This window comes from Phoca vitulina, unplaced genomic scaffold, assembly GCF_004348235.1.
Source record: "Phoca vitulina isolate PV1807 unplaced genomic scaffold, GSC_HSeal_1.0 scaffold264, whole genome shotgun sequence".
NCBI classification, from domain to species: domain Eukaryota; kingdom Metazoa; phylum Chordata; class Mammalia; order Carnivora; family Phocidae; genus Phoca; species Phoca vitulina.
In genome coordinates, this window is record NW_022589951.1 from 22,727 (window position 1) to 45,524 (window position 22,798).

A 22,798-nucleotide genomic window follows, 5' to 3' on the forward strand; every position below is an offset into this window, starting at 1 on the left:
TTGACTATATCATGCCACTTTCTTCTGGGCTGCAAAGTTTCTGCTGAGAGAAGGAAATGAAAATTCAAAAAGATATATAAACCCCCATGTTAATTTCAGCATTATTTATAACAGCCAAGATATGGAAGTAACTTAAGTGTCCATTGATGGATGATTGTGGTATAAATATACAATGGAATGTGATTCAGCCCTAAAAAAAGAATGAAGTCTTGCCATTTGCAACAGCATAGACGGACCTCAAGGGCATTATGTGCTAAGTGAAATAAGTCAGATAGAGAAAGACAAATACCATATGATCTCTTTTACATGTGGAATTAAAAAAAAAAAAAACAAGCTCATAGATACAGAGAACAGATAAATGATTGCCAGAGGTAAGGGATGAGGGGTGGGAGGAATGGGTAAACTTTTTTTTAGTTTAAATAAATTTTTTATCACATTTCTAACAAAAGACTTGTATCCAGAACATATATAGAATTCTCAGAATTCAATAATAAGAAAACAAACAACCCAATTTTTAAATGGGCAAAAGATTTAAATAGGTAGTTCACCAAAAAAGATATACAGATGGTAAATAAGTACATGAAAAGAGGTTTCACATTATTAGACATTAAGGAAATGTAAATTGAAACCATACTTTTATAATGGCAAAAATAAAAAGACTGACCGTATTGAGTGTTGAAGTTATGGTTTAACTGAAATGCTCACACAATGCTAATGGGAATGTAAAATGGAACAACCACTTTGGAAAATAGTTTAACAGTTTCATTAAAAGTTAGACTACTTAGCATATGAACCAGACATTCCACTTCAAAATATTTACCCAGTAGAAATTAAAGCAAATGTCCATACAAACACTGTTCATAGCAGCTTTATTTGTAATATCCCCAAAACCCAATGTCCATCAATAGGTAAATGGAGAAATAATTGTAGCATATCCACATACTGCAATATAATAAAAAGAAATGCATGCGACTACATGAATGAACTTAATAATTATGCTTACTTTAAAAAGCCAGACAAAAAACACATACGTTATGATTCTATTTATTTAAAAGTCTAGAAAATGGGTGGCTCAGTCATTAAGCATCTGCCTTCAGCTCAGGTCATGGTTTCCAGGGTCCTGGGATGGAGCCCCGCATTGGGCTCCCTGCTCCGCGGGAAGCCTGTTTCTCCCTCTCCCACTCCCCCTGCTTGTGTTCCCTCTCTCACTGTGTCTCTCTCTGTCAAATAAATAAATAAAATATTTTTTTAAAGTCTAGAAAATATAAATAAATAAATAAATCTAGAGAATACAAACTAAATTATGGTGGCAGAAAGTAGATCAGTGTACAACACCAAGAGTGAGCCCTAGTGTAAACTGTGGGCTTTGGGTGATGGTGTGTCAATGTGGGGTCATCAATTATAATAAATGAACCACCTGGGTGGGAGATGTTGATAATAGGAGAAGCTATGCATTTGTGGGGGCAGGGAGTAAATGGGAAATCTCTGTACCTACCCTTTAATTTTGCTGTGATCCTAGAACTGCTCTAAAAAAAAAAAAATAGGTCTTAATATTTAAAAAAAAAAAAAAAAAAAGGTCAGCAGTTGCCTGGGGATGGTGGTAGAGGTGTGTAAGAAAGGAAACAGAGAGCGGGATTTCAAAGAGGCATATGGAAACATTTGGAGGTGATGCATATGTTCATTATCTTGATGGTGATGATGGTTTCACCTATATATACATAAATCACAATGTGCCAAATTGAACACTTTAAACATCAGCAGTTTATTGTATATCAATTATTCCTCAATAAAGTTGTTTTTAAGATTAAGCTTACATGCATTTTTTAATAAGATGCTGTTAAATAATTTGGGGAGTTGTTCTTTGTCTTATAACTAAAGGCTACATTAAACGTTATCAGAAACGCTACCATAAATATCTAAAATATCCGGCCAGAAAATAGAATAGAGATACAGCTAAATTATCTCAAAAAGCTCAGAGCTGGTAACCAGTTACAAACAGCTCACATAGCCTTGGGGAAGAAGAGAGGAAAGTGGCTGTCAGACAAGCCTCCCTTTTTAGTTCTGGATTAGCCACCCTCTCCTTATGCTGAAGGATTCCCACTGACTTCAAAGAAGTCCTTAGATCAGAGAGAGCAGTGCTAGGCTGAATGATTGTAGTGAGGTTGAGGCTCTCTTAAAGAGATTCTCTTTTGAGCTGTAGCCAGGATGACACTATCACTTTATCAATGATAAGAGGGCTTTGGGTGGGACTCCAGAGCTACTAAAGTACTCTGAAGCATCAAAGAGGAGAAAAGAAATGCATTTAAATCAAGGCAGAATTTTTAAAGTCATGGGATAGTGATGCAATTCCTTGCTGGAGGAGTGTCTGGGACAAATAAGAAACTGTTTCTGTGGGAGATTGGCTTGGCTTTGTTAGCTACCAGCCGTTGCTGGGGGGAAAAGCACCAAAAAAAAAAAAAAAAAAAAAACAGCTGAAGAAAGAGAAATCTATTATAAACCCATCATAATACAATAGCTTAATATTGACACAAGCACAGCATGTGGGCTGGGGTCAGGCCAGTGCACATGTAAGGATTGCATCCTGCACAAAGCAATGGAGGCACACGAGGAGGTGAGGTGGCCCAGATAGTACAAGCATGGGGCAGCCTCCTGGCCAGACCATCAACTGCCAAATAATCTGCTGAGAAACTGAATAGGGATCGTATTTTTAGGATAATTAAACAGCAGGGTCTAAAATGTTGTTGGCAGAAAGAAATAATTAGTAGAGAGATTTCTGCAGTGTCATGAATCAGCAGGTATAATGGAACTATCTGTTTTCTTCATGTTGCTCAATAAAGACGATCAGTCAGAGCCGGAAATCTGTTCTTATAAACTGAGCTAGAATGTGATTTAATGTCCCTGGTAAAATATCAATTCAAGGACCTGATGAGTGTTAGAATTAAGGAAAGATTTAGTGTCGGATAATGCAAAGAAAACAAGACTCGAATTCTAAAGACCTCTAATATAAGGCTGAATGCGTTAAGTGTGTTAATAAATATTTGGGCAACACCGAGAAAAGACAGATTAATCCCAGTTTGGGTTGAACAGAGGAGCATGGGGTAACACACAACCACTGAGGTTGACATAAAAAGAGATGATGTTATCAATGTTTTGTACGTAGAAGGTGCACTTCATTTATCACTCAACAATTAGGAAGGTCGGCAGTTTTTAAAAAATAGAGAACTAAAGACATCTTCATTTGCTTTCTACACGGAAAAATGAACGTATGCTTCAGCTCCAGTAGCCCTCCTTCTCCAACTGTTACAAGACTTCCACGCTGGATGAAAAACCAGCAGGTGAAAACCTCTTGGATTCACCTTGAGTAGGATGGGGCCCTCTCCCCGAGTCTCCCTTGTCCACACGCAGAGCCTGGCTGGAACTCAGCCCAGATGGGTGGAGACAGAAGGCCTTCAGCTACTTACTTGCAGAACGAGGTTAACAGTAAACCCTAAATTGTCCATTCCAGCCATGCTGAGCCCTCACCTCCAGCTTCCAATTAGCGCTGCTGTTATCTTAAATGATGTGGCTGCTTCCCAGATAGAGGGCCAGTGGGATCCCACCTGTTAGAAACAGAAAAGCAGTGGGATTGGGAAACATACTTAGATCAACTGTGCGTTAGAGCAGGCTTCTCTGCAGACAGCCTGAAACTTCTTCGGAGTCATTTCCACAGAAGCAAAACATTCACTATGTATTGATAATAGCATCAAGATATGCCAGATTCGAAATACAGTCACTTAATGAATTGAAAAAACCTTCATGGAGCACATATTATATGCGTATTATATATATCGGCAGTAAGGTCGCCAGATTTGGCAAATAAAAATACAGGACACCCACCTAAATTTGAATTTCAGACAAATAACTTTTTAGTATAATTATGGCCCATGTGTTAAAAGATAAACTGAAGCATATTAAAATTTTTAAGGGTTTATTTGAGCAAAAGTCTGTTTGGGCCATGTCAAACTGGAAGTAATTAAGGGCAAAGACTTATATAGAGAAAAATACAAAAGCAAAGAAAGGAAATAATTTGAATGGCTATAGCTTAGAGCCTAGTTGTCTATTTGTGATTGGTTGTACCGAGTGTTTTGATTTCATAACCTTGAAACATTTCCAGGCTTGGATTTTGGTTTGCATAGGTAGGCCACCATAGCTTTAGAGCCACCTCAGTCTAGTGGCCTCCTTGTTTAATTTAATTTCATTTAATTTAATTCAATTCAGTTCAATTCAGTTCAACACATGTAATATTAATAATACAAGCATTATACAACTATTAATTGCACTCATATTTTAAAATTATTTGTTCTTTACCTGAAATTCAAATTTAACTACATGTCCCACATTTTATCTGGCATCTCTAATTGGGAGGAATAAGAAGAGAGTTTCTGAATGGGTGAGATCAGACTAATAAGGGGAAGAAGGGCATTGAAGCAGGAGAAACCGTATGGACAAAGCCAGGGAATAACTGCATTTTTTAAGTGGCAATGAGCAGAGCAGATCCCATAAGCAGAGGTCTTTTGGAGGGGAATAAAATTCAAGAGGACTGTTAGGGACTCTCTGGAGATTGTCTTGAACAGTGGGCCACCCTCCTACAACAAAATGTTCAATGAGGCATAACTCAAGAGCCAGCTGTCGGATTTCTTTTAAGTGAGTCATCTTTGCCCAGTAAAACACCTAGAAAGGACATTTTGGCTATGGAAGGGTAGGCCTCAGGGTTTGGCCAGGATAAACGGGGACAGACAATGAGAAAGCTGAATCACTCTGCATGAAAAGGGAGAAGAAACGATGACATTCTAGTGCAGTCCTACTAAGGAGACATAAGGGGAAATTTTGAGGACAGCAGGATGGTAGGGGGTCAAAGACAGAGAGGGAAATTTTGGCCAAGGAGAATTCTCTACAGCAGCCAAAGACTATGAAAGAAGTCAAATATCCCACCTTATGTCATCTGCTGTGCTTTGTCGTCTGAAGCTCTGCCACCACCCTCAAATCTGCAGTCACAGTCCATACCTTAGTGATCTACCTGGGGGGTGTTTGAGACGTGAGGAGAAGCACACAAGTGCCCTGCTCAATGCTCTGCTAGACAGAAAAGAGAAAGCAAGCCTGGGGCAAGATGGCAGTAGGAAGGAAAGGTCCCCCAACAGGAAATCGAAGTTTTCCTTGATTTCCTTGATTTCCTTTGTGTGAACACAAAGCCCTGGGAATCCGCACAGATCTTGAGGAAAACAAGGATGTGTAATTTGTAGATGAAGCAATTCTATTTAAATCTCAAATAACAGGAATCCCAGCTAACACCTGGCTCCATGTGTCTAAGACAACCTTGATAGATCCAACTTCAGATACTTTGGGAATAAATGATTGCACATATAGATCTTCCAGAGTCCATTCTTTACTCTTTCTTTTGTCTTGATAACTATTTTTTGGACCCTTTAGCATCTTCACCAATGTTCATTCAATCAGTCCTAAGGAGAGATGGGCCAACTCAGGTTGATTTATTTTTCTCTTTGTTACCATCTCTGGCAAGAGATGTGATTGGATGTCTCAACTGCATGATCCTGTACACGTGTACACAGCTGCAAATGTTTAAGTGAGAAATGCTGCTTTGCTCCTTTCCTATTACCTCCATGTATTTGGATGAGTGTATATACGCTCCCATATAAATACCTCAATGAACTCAAATGTGTATCTGATTATTTCATTTCCTGGAATGGGTGAATTTATTCTACAATCTACAAAAGGCCAATGAAACTTTTGCAACTGCTTGTAATATTTCTCAGCTGTGGTTCCAATGCCTTCCCCAAAACTAAGTACTAATTGCAGTGGCAAATGAACACAGTGTATTGTTACTTCCAGAATAATGACTTCAGAATGATATTATTTGGCCAGTCACCTGCACCGATTGGGAGTGAGGACTATTTCTTGACTATAATAAGCGACTCTTTAGAAAGTTTCCTCCTGGTAGGAAATTCAATTCAGAGAACAGAGCGTCTGTAATGGAGGAGGTCTAATGAGTCATTGGGAACATTAGAGAATGGGCAAGATGTTGTATTTATGTTTTAAATGTTTATGTAACGCTCATTGCTGGAGGGAAACTAGCTATTACAGTTTTTGCAATTCTCATGCTGTTTCTCTTTTCCCATCTCCTGGAAAGCTCCAAAAAAGGGATGATTTGACATTATCCCTGGAATACATTCATGATCCTGCTGCTTCCTTTAGAGTGTTTGGGAAATCAGCAAACCTAACCTGCAACCAAGTTTATTTTGATTTGAAAAGGACATGATAATGCAAAAGCTACCAGGCTGGCTCCCCGGTTAACCATACTGGTTAGCTTCCCTAAAGTTGTGGACAATTTGACCAGCATGCTGTATCCTGCCCCATTTACTTACTGATGATGCTTATCCTGGCTAACATTTATCATGACACCTCGAGTCATTTCCAGTTGAATGCACCTGAACTAATCAGCTCCTCTTTGAGTTTTATAATCCCTATTTTTATTTCAAAAATCCAAAGTAACAGGGGCACCTGGGTGGCTCAGCAGGTTAAGCGCCCGACTCTTGGTTTTAGCTCAGGTCGTGATCTCGGGGTCGTGGGATCGAGCCCCGCGTCGGGCTCTGAGCTCAGTGTAGAGTCTGCTTGTCCCTCTCCCTCTGCTCCTCCGCCCCCCACCTCAAATAAATAAATAAGTAAAATCTTTTTTAAAAAATCCAAAGCAACAAATATCTATGCTTTGGCACCAACACTTTTTAAAAAATTGTTCCTATTTCAGTGCCTTTACCATTGGATATATGCACACACTATGAATTTGTTCACATTCATTTATAATATATTTTTTAGTTCAGCAATTAGCATGCCCAGATGAGCACGTACATGTGCTTGGAATCATTCAAGGTGCTGGGTTTTTAAATTAAAAAACAGATCTATACGTAACTTCATGGAATGTACAGTCTAATAGTGCTTATTTACACAAGTCAAAATAGATAGCTTAGTGACAAAGCTATCCGAATTTTCAAGGCATGTCTCTACTTAATAAAGTAATTTTCTCATTACTCCTGGGTAATTTACCTCTTTGCCTCTGCTTTTTTATATTCCCCTGCCTTTATTCACTTTCATTTATCAGGGAAGCGTAAAGTAGTGGAAATTAAATATTTCCATTTTATATAATAATTGGATTTTAGGATAAAGGTTGGAACCGCAGCCTAAAATCTAATTTGAATATAAATAAAGTTTTAATATTATTGATTAATTTTTTTCCATTCTATCTTTGAATCTTTTTGCTAATCATAAAAATTGTCTGTCCAAGGACAGATAAAAAATACCAAGCATTTCATGCAGAACATTTATCAGAATGAAAGGTCAATGGCGAGATGATGTTGAAGACTCATACGTAAATGTTACAGGTGTGTGTAGTGCGTGGCGCCATCCCGGAGCAGAAGCCTCCACCATCATCCATTTCCTTATCTTTCTCCAAACAAATCAGGCAGTTCAGAATGTGTGGCAAGGGCTAGAATATGACAAAACAACATTGGTTCTGACTCTGATCGTCTGTCGAGGTAAACTGGAGTCAGAGGAGTGGAAAGTGTCATGGGCAAGACGGTGCTGTTGGGATGTCAGGCCACACAGCGATGGCAAGCAATAATCCCTCAGAAAAAAACTCTTACACTCTCAATGTCAGGAGTCTTGGAAAGGAAGGAACACGGAGACAACCAAGAAATCAGAGTAGTCTTTGTAGCACTGTCTCTTTTCTGCACCTTACTGTATTAACTGAGCCCTTCCTCATGTCTACTGGCAACCAAAAACAACCAAGGAGCGCGTGGAAGCAAGTGGAAGGGCAGGGGGAGGGGTGCATGGAGACAAGCTCAGATGGAAGAGAGGCCCATCAGGGACACTGGAGGTAGAGGTGGTGGGACAGAACAAGAAAAGGGTACAATCTTACAAGACTGAGATATTTGGAGACTCTGACTCCTGGCAGACCTCTGGGCATATTTCTAGGCCTTAATTAGGATTCTGTAACAATCTTTAAGAGAAAATGATTTTCCTAAATATCACTAGTTTTTCCTTTAGTCACTTATGCCTGGATCTTGTTAAAGTTTCCAGCCATTCTGCTCACTTTATCTTCTAAGTACAAATGAGAAACTGAAAGGGTCCATATCACAGCAACTGAGTACTTGAAATAAGACATTTGAACACAGGGCGCCTGGGTGGCTCAGTCATTAAGCGTCTGTCTTCCGCTCAGGTCTTGATCCCAGGGTCCTGGGATTGAGCCCCACATCGGGCTCCTGCTCGGCGGGGAGTCTGTTTCTCCCTCCGCCTCTGCCTCTGCCTGCCACCTCACCTGCTTGTGCTCTCTCATTCTTTCTCTGTTAAATAAATAAAATCTTTAAATATATATATATATATGCCTGAAGGGGTGTCGGAGCACATCTCATCTCAGCTAAAGGCGACAGGAACAATTCAGTTCATCTGTGGCCAAGCCCAACACTGGACCTCCAATTACTTTCTGCTAATAATAATAATATCCATAATACCTAGTGTGTGCTGGGTACGAGCCCAACCACTTTATAGATGTTACTTCACTCAATCCTACCACCACTCCCATGATGTAGGTACATATTACTATCTGTACCTTCCCAGGTGAGGAATCTGAGGCCTGGAGTGGATGAGTTATTTGCTCAATCTCAAAATTGATGAAAGGACAGAGCTTCCTCCCCGGGGCCCACACGGTCTCCCGCCCCTAAGGAGCATGCTTATTTCCCTACCATCAGCCTCCTGCTTCCTTCACCCATGGAAACATCTGCAGAGAAGACCGGCTAGTTGGTGCTTCATTACGCTTCATTACGCTTCATTCTGCAGTAAATTACTGAATTCTGCTTAGCAGATTTGTACATAGAAAATATCATCAGAACATAAGGTCTTGAATTTAGTAATGCTGGGTTGTCTCTGTAATTGGGAGAGAAGAGTAACAGCTTGTTTGTCCTCATTCTTTCCAAGATCCTAACTGTTCCTTGAAATGGTTTAAGCAATTTGATGCCTAAGAAGGACATCATTATCTCCAGTTTCAACTCTAGTTCTGCGTGAAAAATAAAGAATTTATAATCATGAAATAACAGGAGGGATGAGAAAGTTGATGTAATCGTAAGCTGAAATTTTACTGACTCTAATAAATTATCGCACTGGCAGTTGAACCCTATGCCAGAAGCAGAAATGTGTGCAGGGCCTCAGACGAACCATATCGCACCCCCTTGTAGTCACGAAAACTCCCATTTATTAAAAAGCCACCAACCAGTGCGGCCTGCGGTTGTCGAACTTCTGGTATTTTTCCAAATCTAGTGCAACCAAAATCACCCTTTGAGTGCCTAGGTCAATAAATGACATTCTTTTCTGCTGCACAGAACCTGAAGCGGGTGGCTGAGACCTGGATGGATGAATTCGCCGAGTACATTTACCAGCGGCGCCCAGAATACAGGCACCTCTCCACCGGGGACATCTCCGCCCAGAAGGAGCTGCGCAAACAACTCAAGTGCAAGGACTTCAAATGGTTCATGGCGGCAGTGGCCTGGGATGTGCCTAAGTACTACCCTCCGGTGGAGCCCCCACCGGCTGCCTGGGGGGAGGTGAGGAGAGGCTGCATGGAACCTGCGCTTACCTCAGCGCGTCCTTCTCTCCCGGGCTCAGGTGGTGGGGGGGACTGCCGAAACCTCAGCTCCTCTGCCCTTCGGCCAAGTAAGATTAGCTTAAATCATCTCCGATAAATCAATGTCCAACTGTTGACTTTTTTAGAAATTGCCAGGGAGAAGCATTCATTCAGCCCTCAGCCTTGAGAGTCCCACCCAGAACCCTTGGCCGCTATTGACTTCCCAAATGGATTTTTTTTAATACACCTAGAAAATATTTTTATTTGAGATTAGTGACATTGCCATGAGAGCTTGCAGAGAATGCAAATAGCTGTCATGCTACCGTGTCAATAAGTGTGACCTGATCTCCATGATAAGAATCCTTCCCCCTCCTCCATGCATAGCCTTGTTGCTATTGGTGTATGCAAGGATGAGGTGATGGAGCGGCTTGACTATTTTCTTAGCCGGAGGTGCTATGCAGAATCACGAAGAAATGCATTTCCATAAATACCCACAGCTGTGGCACATGCAGGAGCCACATCGGTTGCTTCAATAAGCACTAACCTTTCCACCTCGGAAGGCTTCTTTTTGATTTCACTTCGTGATGTAAAACGGAAAGAACTGAAGAGCCCCAGTTTCCAAATTTAAAATATCTACCTTTTGGCATAGAAAGGACTATTGTGCTGGGTGCAGTTCCGTTCAATTCTATTACTATAGACTTCTCCTCATAGAAAAGTATATGCTAAAGCAAGGACTAAAATTGGATAGGGTGGATTTATCCTAGCAATTGAATCTGCTTTTAGCAGGAGGCTATGAGGGGGAAATTGCAGGCTGGGCGGGATGCTAGCGCTGTCCTCGTTCTCAAGGTTTTCAGAAGCCAGGGGGTGACTATAGTGCTTTGTGGGGGAGCCTTTTCATCATTATCCTTGGTCTTGTTGTGTGGGGGAGAACATGCATTAGCCAGGTCGCTGTCTGGTCTGTGGCTTGGCAGAGCTCTGAGTACAGGTTGCCCCAGGGCATGGCAGGAGTGGCCAGGAGTGAGCAGCGTTCTTGGGTGGGCAGTCCCAGCTCCCCCTGGAAAATGTTTCGTGTGCACTGCTTGTTGTGCCACGAGGGTCCAAAAAGATGTCATTCTCTACCTGTGCCTGGGATACCCGAGGAACGAAGGAGAGAGTCAAGGTCAAGAACATCACTGCATGTTCCGTTGCCGAATGTTTTTGAATGTGCGCGTGGTCCTAATACTGGCTGCTCAAGCCTGTTAGGGATCTGATCTGATACTTTGCGTCTTGAACATTTCATTAAAGCCTCCCTGGAATATTAGTCATATTAGTCTGCTCCTATTCGTTTTAGCTATCTACCATGGACTTCATTTCTAGCGGTGGAAATGTAAAGTAGACCCCAAGAAGAGCTTTCTTAGTCTAATGCATGGTAGGACACAGGAATTTGTTGCTCAATAAGCAGGAAAGTGCCTTTGTAAGGTGTTTTTGGTTCAGGTTATATCTACCACCTATGGTAATTTAAATGCAGTCTTGCCTTAGTGACTCAGAAATATTCTCAAAGACCTCACAGCATCACTGTGTGATCCGCAGCCAGTTAAAATCTCATCAAGCTTTTCTCCATTTTCTGTGGAAACATATATTTTGTTCCTACGTGGTTACTACTTCAGCTGCAACAGGTCACATTTTCCCTTCGAACCTGACTAAACCATAACCTGTATTTATAAAGCACCTGGCTTGGAAACAGACTCAAAGCTTCTTCCACTGATGTTCTAAAAAAGATACGACTTCCCCCAGAAAAATCAGAATAATCATCTGAAGGCCAGGTAGGCTATGGCAGAAGGTTGTTATTCATTACCTTTGACTGCCTTACACGTTTATGTGGCTTGCCTGGCCCATGGGAACACTTGCATTCATCATTTCTGGTCTACACAATTAGGCATTGAGAAGATCAGATTTTTTTTTTTAACACGATGGCAAATTTCTTTCCCCAAAGCTTCAGCACATCAAACAAAAAAAGGTCATATTTAGGTTTTGGGAAAGAGGAAAATGGGGCTACAGTTCAAGGGCTAGTTGCATTCAGTTGCATTTGTTCAATGAAGGTGTGGTCCACAGAAAGAATAAAAACCTGGAAGATTGGAGGAAGGCAAAAAGAAAGGAAACCAACAAGTGACAAGGGTTTGGACTGGTAAATAGTTTCGAAAAATACCTACTTTCTAAGCAGAGTAGATCCCTGAGAGTAGAAATAGTGCCTGTACATTTAATGCAGGAGGAAAGAGAAGTGTTGAAATGCAGCTTGATCTAAAGGAAATCATGAAAAAGAGAACTATTTCTAACTATCTATGAGGTAATAGCAACCTACTTCTTAACAGTGGATAAAAATGGCTAAATGTGCAGAATATATCTATGGATCATTTTACCTCTGAAAATAGCTCTTTTGAAGTGATCACTCTTATGTTTTTCTTTTCCCTTTGAGGGGCCTTTTTTTCAAATATTTTTTTTATTTTGGAATAATTTTAAATTTGCAGAAGAGTTGCAAAGGTGGTACCCAAAGTTCACAGATAGTCTTCACCCCAGTTCTTCCAGTGTTAACCTCTGAATGTTTGCCACATTAACCACAGCGCGTTTAAACTAAGTAATTAACATCAGTACGATACTATTAACTAAACTACAGATTTTATCCAGATTTCACCAGTTTTATTCACTCATGTCCCTTTTCTGTTCCAGGATCCAATCCAGTATATGAGAGGGTTGTTTAATTTCCTATAAACTTTAAATTAATTGTTAGAATGGGCAAAGCTCCTGAATAAACGTAAAAGGTCAATTGCTGTTTTTGTAAGACAGTGAAAAGGGAAATGCAACCCGTGTGGCTCTTTGAAAGTGGTTCTAGAAAAGAACCACAAACCTCCAGCAACGTAAACACAAGAATCCTTTATGGGAGATCTGTGCCAAAAGCAGGGTAACTGGCTGTTTTATGCACTTGTACTTGGAACGGTTCCCACCTGCTGTTCTCTGTCAGCCTGATTCTGGGTAAACAAGGAAGTGCTTAGGCAATTTTTGGCGCTGGTTGTTAGAACCCACCTTGTAAAGGATAAGTTACAGGCCATAAATAGCCACTAAACTGCTACTCATTTCCCTGACAAGTTCGGACGGATTATTGCATTTGTCTCCTAACTCGTCTCTCTGCTTCTGCCCTCCCTCCCTTCAGCTTATTCTCACCATATTACAGTTATATAATGCATTTATTTATCATGTTTCTCAGCTATGTCCCACACTAGAAAGAAAGAGTCATGACACAGAGATTTTGTTGAATTGTGGAGTTACTCATGCTCTTCAGCAGCTAAAAAAAGTGTTTGGCATATAGTGCGTGTGCCATACATATTCACCGAAGGAATGAATGATGAATGAATGGAGGATTTGGGCTCCCTGTTGTTCCCCTGGTCGCTCACTGCTCTGCCCTGAGCCTCCACGGAGCACGCTACGCTCTTACTCCGCTCCACCACACGGGAGAAGAGTCTCCGTGCCCTCCCTTGTTGGCCACACATCATCTGCCACTTTGGAAAGCTCGGCCAGGAAGAGTTTGAGGTGGGAATCTCAGGTAACCGATCGTGATGGACTCTCAGGTCTATGGTCCACATGATAGTCAAGCAAGATATTCAGTATTCTCTTCTGATACCCTCCAGAGAAGAAGGGAAAAATCCAAAAGTGAGAATCCTCTGTTCTGGCAATTTCCAAACTCTCCCTGCCAGCTTCCTACTTAAAGGCAAGAAGAGATTAAAGTCACATGTGATAGAGAAGTGCTTTCCAGAGAAGTCACTGCCTCCTGCCGGTGGTGGGCACTGGGTGGATCGGCCTCTGGGAGTGGGTAGAATGCATGGGGAACAGTGGGTGGCATGGGGCCCAGGAGAAAGAAATAGGATTTTGAGCCGTGTACTGAGTCGAATATCCCTTTGTGCAATTCAAGTAGAAGCAATGTGCTTTTCCATGCTGCTGTGTTGGATAGGGTAAGAACAAGTTTAAAGTGGAAAACTATTCTTAAACCAAGCACATATGGAGTGCCTTTTTTTGTGTCAAGATACTAAATGAAAGAAGCCGAATTTCCTATTATTTTTCTCCTTCTTACCCCTTCCCCTCCTTCGAATTCATGAATTTGTTAAAGACATTTATAGTATTCCTTTAGTGTCCATAAAGAAGAGTTCTGCAGAATCCCAAACATCATGTGTAAGAGAGAACAAAAGATATAAAATAGACAAACGTGTCTTTCCCGACTGGCGCCAGAGATTCTTTTGAGATGTGTCTGCTTTCCGTCCTCAATGTGCCAATCTTGGCGCATCCGTCTGTCTTCCTGCAGTGGTGCAAAACTTTTTTTAAATCTTTATTTTAAAAATTCATCTCAGCGCCGAACTCCTTCGGCTGCTATTTAAATTCCTTCCTCAAGATTAATGTCACCGGGAATTGTAGAACCTTCACACAGACGGGCGCCCTCGGTAATTCCAGTTCTCTTCCTCTGCTTTGGCTGCACTTGACTTCTTTTAACTTGCTTTCTTCCTCTTTCTTCTAATGTTCTCACGGTGTACTGGCTTTTCGGATTTCCCCCTATCAGCTTACAGGAAAGGAAGTTTGGCCCTAGGCGGTGTGTTATCTGAAAGCCCATCTGAGGATGTGATGGTGTCTCTTTCAAACCAATTCTGCGTAAATGCTGCCGCTGTATAATGCAGAGGTCAAAGCCAGCAACTGATGCACAATGAGGGAGGCTCTCTCGCCTCCCCTTGGCAGAGCTGTGGCCGGTTCCCCCTCCTCCGACCCCCCTCCCCGGCAACCCAGTCTTGCAACTGGGAAAGCTGCAAAGAGAGATTGTCCCACCATTCCCTTGGCAACTGGCCCTGCCATTCAGCTGCTATCTGTCTAAACCAGATCATTACATTAAGCAGTCATTCAGAGATGATTTGTCATTCTCTGAGTGTATTAGAGTTGACTTGATCTGTCATTTATTTTCCCAGGCAGAGGCAATGCCGGTACACTATGCTAAGTCATCTCTCTGGAGCTCAACGACGAGGTTGAGAAAAATGTAGGAACACATAAAGAATCGCATTATCCTTTCAGATTTTACTGTGTGTTTTCTGAGTTCTCAGCAGTGAAGACAGTTGAAGGCAAACTTAAAGTGTCTCATGATAAAATGGATTTTAGTTCCATATTGCCTGCTGAGTAAATTGGACATCTCAGTGGGGCACCTGGGTGGCTCAACTGGTTAAGTGGCTGCCTTTGGCTCAGGTCATGATCCCGGAGTCCTGGGATCGAGTCCCACATCGAGGTCCTTCTCAGCAGGGAGCCTGCTTCTCCCCCTGCTTGTGCGAGCTCTTTCTCTCTCTCTCTCTCCCTCTCTGAGAAATCAATAATTAAAATCTTTGAAGAGAAAAAATAATTGGACATCTTAGCGTCTCAGCAGTGGCAATTTGGCCCAAGTCTAATGGAATCAGAGGTATTTCAGAGCTAACAGATTTTTTTTCTTCTCGTATAAATATACCAAGCAAAACGTTCTGTCTTTTCTATCTATTTTGTTCTTCCTTAAAATATATGTATTCATATTGATATATGTTTTACACACATAAATATATACCTTTTGGGGCTCACACAACAGGAGTAAACGAAACTTTAAGCGTATGTTAGGCAATCATTAATTCATCTTAGTTAATTTCCAATGACGATTGGTACCTTTCTAATTCCAAGAATGACATCAAATTAATAGAATTTGAGGCTCACTGAGTTATCATAGCGGGATTTCCAATCCAGGCCTCAGGAATTGGCATAACGAGAAAAAATTCAATATCATCTTTCCAGGCATGGACAGATGCCGACCTCCACCCCACCCGTTCTTTAACCAAGTGCACAACTGGCTTAGAACAAAGAGTGGCCACTGCAGTAGCAACAGCCCCCAGCTTGCCTTAAAAATCCAGTGACCACCCACAGGCCGGTGGGGAGCAAGAATGAGCACCGCAAAAAATGGGGAAGATTCTTGGGGTCTTGGAATAAAAGTGGGAAAATACTGGAGGTCAATTCTAAGTGATCCAGACTGATGCCAGAATGCATTCTGGAGCTCGGAATTTGGTTTTTTTCATTTGCAGACAGGCAGTAGTCAGGAACAAGAGCCAATATTCTCCCAAGTGTCCTGACAAGGTACTGTTAACAGTAGGTCTTGGCTGGCCCTGTCCCAGACTCTGAGAAGTACCACACTGCTTAAAGGTAAGTAGTCCCCTTACATTCACAATATTTTTAGCAGCCTAAATGGCATCAGTCAGTCTTAGATTTTGTGAGCAACCTGTCTTGGTTTGGGGAGTCGCAAGATAAGTGCTCCTGTGCTTTCCTCCTGCCTCCGTAGCCAAATACTTGCTCCACGTTTTATTTTCTCACGATTATCTCTTTACATTTTTTAATCTACTTGAGTTATCTTTCATCCTGTTAATTTTGAGATTCAGGAATTGACCAGCTTAGATTTCCAAAATCTGTTTTTGTCTTATCAACAACCCCGTAATATTTGGCTAAACCACCTCTCACCTCAGATTTTTCCCTTTTTGCCGTGATGCGCATAACTTTTTCTGTTGAGCCTCTCTTGCCCGTGATGCATATTTGTTGATCAATTTCTGGATAAGATGGCCTATTCTTTAGGCCTGTTAGGGAGAGAGACTAACATAAAAAGGTAATTTCAGAAGGAGCTTAACTTTCCAGCTCAATCCCTAAAACAGGAAGGACAAATCAATTTTTTCCAGTCTTGTTTTAGACCCAAGTCATCCAGAACTAATTACATATATCCAGGCTCTTTGCCTATGGTTTTTTGCCAGAATTGCCTACAAGTTTGCAGCAAACAGTTTTGCTCCAGATCCTAACATTCAAATACTGCCATTCTATTGGAAATAATGAAAACCCACAGGGTGTGATGCCAGAAATAAAAAGCTAAATTTTCTACAATATTCTTGCTTTAAGATATACTGAGATTTCCAATGCTAAAAACACAGCAGCAGTATGATTTTATTTATTTTATTTTATTTTATCACAAAAACCAGACAGAACATTTAGGATGGCAAAGAAAAAACACACAACATGGCTATAACCTTACATAAAACTGGTAACAAGGAACTGCAGAATATGGGTTAGTTTAACCTAAGCACCAGACAGCAGCAGGTTTTGCGTGGGATTGGCAGAGGTGTGGAGTCGGTAATAAAGAAAAAAAGGCAGTACTGACAAGTTCTAGAAGCTGCAAATTAGAAATCAACAAATATTCACTCCCAGAAAAAGACGATCTTTTCAGAACAGGAACTAAAGCAATCAACTATGCAAATGACCAGTAAAATTCAGACATTCGCACAGGCTCCAAGCTGGGGACAAGCACAAAAAGACGATAGGAAACCAGAAAGGGGCCATGGGAATGTCAACTATGCTGAAGCCCACATCTATCTCAGAAACGCTCCAAAATACTCTTTTGGAAAGATGGAGACTCATTCTTTTCCTTTCTGTTGCCCACACCTGCCCTCATAGGAAAAAAAAAAAAAGAAGAAGAAGAAGAAGAAGAAAGAATAAAGATAAAACCTGCTGGTGGTCAAATCCAAATTGAAACACTGTGGAAGCCAGGAGACAAAAGCTTCTGACAAGAGAGAAGTGTCTGAGGTAGATCTCAGAAAGCACTGAAAAACAAACACATTTAAAGGGGACAAGACTGCTTTGCAATGAAAGACCCTTGGAACTCCAGACAACAGAATCACAGGCAGGAAGCTGTTGTAAATCTGACTTAGCTCTGAGAGACAGAGAGGCTATAGTTTGTAATACATCACAATAACAAAGAGAAAAGAGCCCTACAGAGGAACTTTCCTCTACTAGCCCAAGAAAACCAGTTTATTTATAGATGGAAAATAAAAGCAGATTACAATAAAACCTCATACAGAGATATTCGACAGGGATAGAGATAAAAATGAGCCCAATAAAGTTCCAACAGAGAATGAAACATACTACAAATGTGGCCACAAAGACGAGGAAAAATGCAACATAAGATATCAAAATGAGCTAAAAGAATCCTAAAAACAACCAAAGTTTGAAGGAACCATCCAATCAGAATTAGAACAGCTCAGAAAGGATATGGCCAGAAGGAAAGGAGGCATGATGATGTGAAAAGCGAGTTGAAAACTCAGGAATGAAAAGAAAAGAAAGACAGAGGATTTCAGAAATGAAGGGTACATTGGGAGGAACAGAGCACCAAGTAGAGCCTATGGAAAGCACAGTAAGAGAAACTGAGGCTAGAAGAGAGGAGAATGAAATTAACAAAGTGGAAGGAGAGAAAAGAAACAAAAGGACTCTACCAAAGACCTGGAACAACAAAGATGCAAACGAGATTTAACACGAATTCGCAAAAAGAAAGCTCTCCCAGAGTGAAAGACAACAAATACATAAAACTGTAACTCAAGAAAATCTTCATAAAATAAAATATTTGAACCTACATATTAAAAGACTATATTTGAAAAATTCAATTTCTCAATACTGAAACATTTCTAGTAAAGTCATTGTATTTTTTTAAATAAAAAAGCAATTTTATGCATCTAAGCAGAAAAAAAACCTAAGTAAAACTTAGAAATACAAATATTTTGTACCAGAAAACAATGAACAACATTGTAAAGATGCTCCAGAAAATAAAATATGATCCAAAGATTTTTTTTTAAGATTTTATTTATTTATTTGAGAGAAAGAGAGAAAGAGAGCATGAGTGGGTGGGGGTGGGCAGAGGGAGAGAGAGAAGTAGACTCCCCACTGAACGCGGAGCTCCCATGTGGCTCAATCCCAGGACCCTGAGATCATGACCTAAGCCGAAGGCAGACGCTTAACCAACTGAGCTACCCAGGTGCCCCAGAGCCAAAGACTTTATATCCAAACAAACTATGCCTCAAGTATGGAGGCCATCAAAAAACTGTTATAAATATTGAAGAACTCATGGATTATTTTTCCCAAGAGTTTTTCTGAGAAACATACTAGAGAATGAGCATCAGAAAAGCAAGGGCTCCTGGGTGGCTCAGTCAGTTAAGTGACCAAATCTTGATTTTGGCTCAGGTATTGATCTCAGGGTCTCTCTCTCCCTCTGCCTCTGCCCACCCCCCCAACCCCCCCCCCCCCTGCCCCACCCAAGCATGCTCTCTCTCTCTCAACAAAAAAAAAAGTATTAAAGAAAGAAAGAAACCCAAGAGATGTCAAGAGAAGGTTGGCCTAAGGTCTGGTAGAGACTGGTATTAAGAATAGAAGAATATGCGAATTTTATATGCTCTGACAATGCAGAAATAGTACAACTAACAAATAGAGAAAGTAAGTGGAAGCAGAATGAGGTCACTGATTGTTCCAAAAGCATTAACTAGAGTTAAAAGAATATCACCTATGTTTATACACTGAAGAAGAGGGAAGAAAAGGAGAAAAGATTATAACTAACCAGTATTGTTTAGAAAAAAATTAGGCATTTTCTTAAAAAAAGAGGAATCATCAGATATTATAGATAATATTAGTGTAAAGTAAATAGTAGAACAAAAAATACAGACCATATTAAAAACCAAAGACTACAAAGAGGAAAGAAAATGGATCACATAGTGATTATGTACAGTAAATACATAATAAATCAGTATGTCAGAACTGTCATAAATATGTAATTAGTATAAAGAAATATACTAAAAGAAAAAAATCTGTATTGACCATTAAAGCAAATCTGTCTGCTGAGACATACCCAAACCAAAATGATACAGAATGATTAGAGATTAAAGAATACAATAGAAATACCAGACAAATTCAAGTTATAAGGAAGCAGAAGTTGGAATTTTAATATGAAACAAGGTAGGACAGGGGAGAAAAAAACTAAAAAGTTAAGAGGCCAAAAAAGATATTATAATACCAGAGACTACAATCTATAGAAAAACAATTTTATAAGGTAGAAACTGCTGGAAATGCAAGGAGAAACAGACAGAAACACACCAATAATAGGACACCTTAACTCTGTAATAGGTGGGCCAAAATTAATAAGGATCTATATAATCTAAACTATGTAATTAATTATATAAATCTATAGATCTGTTTAACTCTGAACCATTTTTTAATTTACCTTCTTTTCAAGTACACAAATTTAAAAGTATTGTTAAAAAACACAAGGGTTTTTTTTTTACAATTTATTTATTTATTTTAGAGAGAGTGTGAGTGGGGGAGGGATAGAGGGAAAGGGAGAGAGAGAATCTCAAGCAGACTCCCCACTGAGAGTGGAGCCCATCACAGGGCTCAATCCCAGGACCCAGAGATCATGACCTGAGCCGAAACCAAGAGCCAGCCTCTTTTAACTGACTGAGCCACCCAGGAACCCCCCAAAAAACACAAGGTTTGCAGCAGAGATCCAGATATAAGAAGAGATCCAAATATAAAAATCAACAAAATAAACATGCTATGATCTCAAATTTGAATTGGAAATGTCAATGTGAATATATGCCTTTTTTTCCCCTCACTTTCTAAAAATACAAATTTTCTAGCTCTATCCACTGAAAAGGCCTAGAAACAATTCAAATCCCATCTCAGTGAGCACATCTAACGCTCCTCATGGTCTCTATAGAAGATTCTCCACTAAATGGAACTAAGGATACTTGAAGAAACGGCTGAGTCCAGTTGTGGGGCAGGAAATGTAGAAAAATATGCTGGGATATTTGTTGCTCCAAAAAGCAAGGAGAGTAAGAAAGCTATCAAAAGCTGATATGGTCATATCAATAGGACACAGGAGTTAGCCAGAAGAGGTTCCACTTTCTATAGATGGAACAATATGAACATCAAAAAAAAGGGGGGGGTGGCGCCTGGGTGGCTCAGTCGTTGAGCTTCTGCCTTCGGCTCGGGTCATGATCTGGGGTCCTGGGATCGAGCTCCGCATCGGGCTCCCTGCTCCGCGGGAAGCCTGCTTCTCCCTCTCCCACTCCCCCTGCTTGTCTCTCCTGTCTCTCTCTCTGACAAATAAATAAATAAATAATCTTTAAAAAAAAATTACCCAATTAGTTAAATTATACTAAATATTTAAAAAGCTATAAATTCATAATGATGCCTTTTTTTTTTTTTTTTTTTTTTTAAAAGAGAGAGAGGAAGTTGCGGGGTGGGGGGGCAGGGAGGAGGGGCAGAGAGAACCTCAAGCAGGCTCCATGCCCAGCACAGAGCCCAACGCAGAGCTCGATCTCACGACCTTGAGATCAGGACATGAGCTGAAATTAAGAGTCGGATGCTTAACAGACTGAGCCACCCAGGCGCCCCCATAATGATGCTTTAAAAGCTGGAGAGAAGAGAGAAGGAGAAACAAAATAAAAATCACTAGTCATCATTGGCAGTTGTTAGGACACCAAATCATTACTTTGAAAATTGACATTTTAAAGGGCAATAATTAAGGATCTTTCATGTGTTTCTGGTATAATATATATTTCAAGGTGTCCAAAGAACCCTAGTGGCTCAGTTTTTTTCCTACAGATTCTCACATAATAAACTCAAACAGAAAGATAGAATTAGAAAAATCAACATTTTGCAAACCCTAATGCAATAACTGATTCAGACCATAGTCATCACTGGATGGCAAAACCATCAGAGGAAAAAGGGATGAAAAACAATAAAATCACCAAGTTACTGCCACCTGAACCCACTGATCAATCATAACATCATTGAAAGTGAATCATACACACATTCTGATATGATGCAACGTGAAGACATTTTAGACAAGCTCGAAAATCAAGAACAAGCCCTGAAATGATTTTTTTTTAAAGCAACAACAAAACTAAATCCAAGTTTAATCAAGCCTTTAAACCTAACTTCAGTCGACAGCAAATCCAGAGAGTAGAGGAAAAAGTTAAACAATATCTCTAGCCAAATCTAGACTTTAAGAACCTGATTTCTTCAATCAGTACACAGCAGGGAGAGAATAGGAGGAAGAGAACTATTCTAGATCACAGGATCGTCACAAGGCTCTATGAAGTTCACAACCACACACAATGAAATGAAGCTGGTTTGGATCCCGAATAGAATAAACTATCTGAAAAGAGACATTTTTAGATAATCAGAAGAATCTGAGTATGGGCTAGGTATTAGCTACTAAGTAATTCATGTTAATTTGTGGATATATGAGAAAATTCTCTTTCTCTCCCCCCGCGCTCTCTTCCTCTCCCTCCCCAGCTCTCTCTCTAGTTCCCTTGCTTTTTTTTTCTTTTCTCCGTTTCTCTCTCTCTCTCTCTTTCTCCTGGAGAAGCTTACTGAAGTACTTAGGGGTGAAATGACAGGATGTGTGGGATTTTCTTTAAAATTATCCAGCAAAAAAAGTCTATTGGGAAGTGAATAGATGAACAAGCATGGCAAAATGCTGATGATTTTCAAGAATCGGGTGCATAGAAATCTTCATAATAAAGAGTATTTTCGAATGCGTTGCTTTGGAAGGTGTGTGGGAACATAACAATAGGGAAAGAGAAAGCAGAAGCATGCATTTTGGTGATGTTGTAAGCATAGCTAGACAACAGCATTTTTACTTTACTTGTACCCTAGAGCTAAAATCATTATATAGAAACACATCCTCAGATCTTATCATGTTTTGAATGGCATAATGCCTCAATAATATAATATTTTACTCAAATTTTATACTTAGAATATTTATTAGCTCTTTCTTAGAGCCAGTGTGGAATAACATGAGACAAAATGCTGTATAAAATATGAGCAGATGGCACCATTTTGTCTGCCAGAATACCTCTCTCTCTCTCTCTCTTTCCCCCTCCTTTCTCTCTCTCATTTCTAAAGGTTAGAGCCCTGGTTAATTGTCTAGAGAGCTTTCTTCTTTCTCACCAGCAAAATAAAATGAACTGTTGAAATCGTACTATGATTAGTAAAATTTATAGAATGGTTTATGTTTTCAAAATGCTTACTCTAATTGGTTTAATCCTCCAAATGTACATGAAACATATAGTCCAATTATTCATTTAACTGGATAGCAACAGAGTCCACACTGGTATTTTTTTAAAAAAGAGAATGGAAAAGAGACACCATTAAACCACGGTCATAAGAGATGCTAGTTACCACAGCCAAAATTGCTATGTAGCAATCTGGGTTAAAAAAAAATCAGTTCAATTTCTGGCATAAAGAAATAAT

At 40.2% G+C, this 22,798-nt stretch overlaps 1 protein-coding gene across 2 annotated transcripts in view; it reads left to right on the forward strand.

Moving 5' to 3' along the window:
- The window catches only part of LOC116629081 (polypeptide N-acetylgalactosaminyltransferase-like 6), a 34,990-nt gene extending 16,916 nt beyond the window's left edge, over positions 1-18,074 (forward strand). The window contains exons 2-3 of one of the 2 annotated variants that reach the window (XM_032399385.1): positions 9,423-9,644; positions 15,763-18,074. In XM_032399385.1, the coding sequence (XP_032255276.1) occupies positions 9,423-9,644; positions 15,763-15,810 (270 nt within the window). In that variant the 3' untranslated portion in view covers positions 15,811-18,074. Of the gene's footprint in view, positions 1-9,422; positions 9,996-15,762 lie in introns of those variants that run through there. The other variant, XM_032399384.1, reaches the window with a different exon arrangement.
- Positions 18,075-22,798: the final 4,724 nt, after the last annotated feature.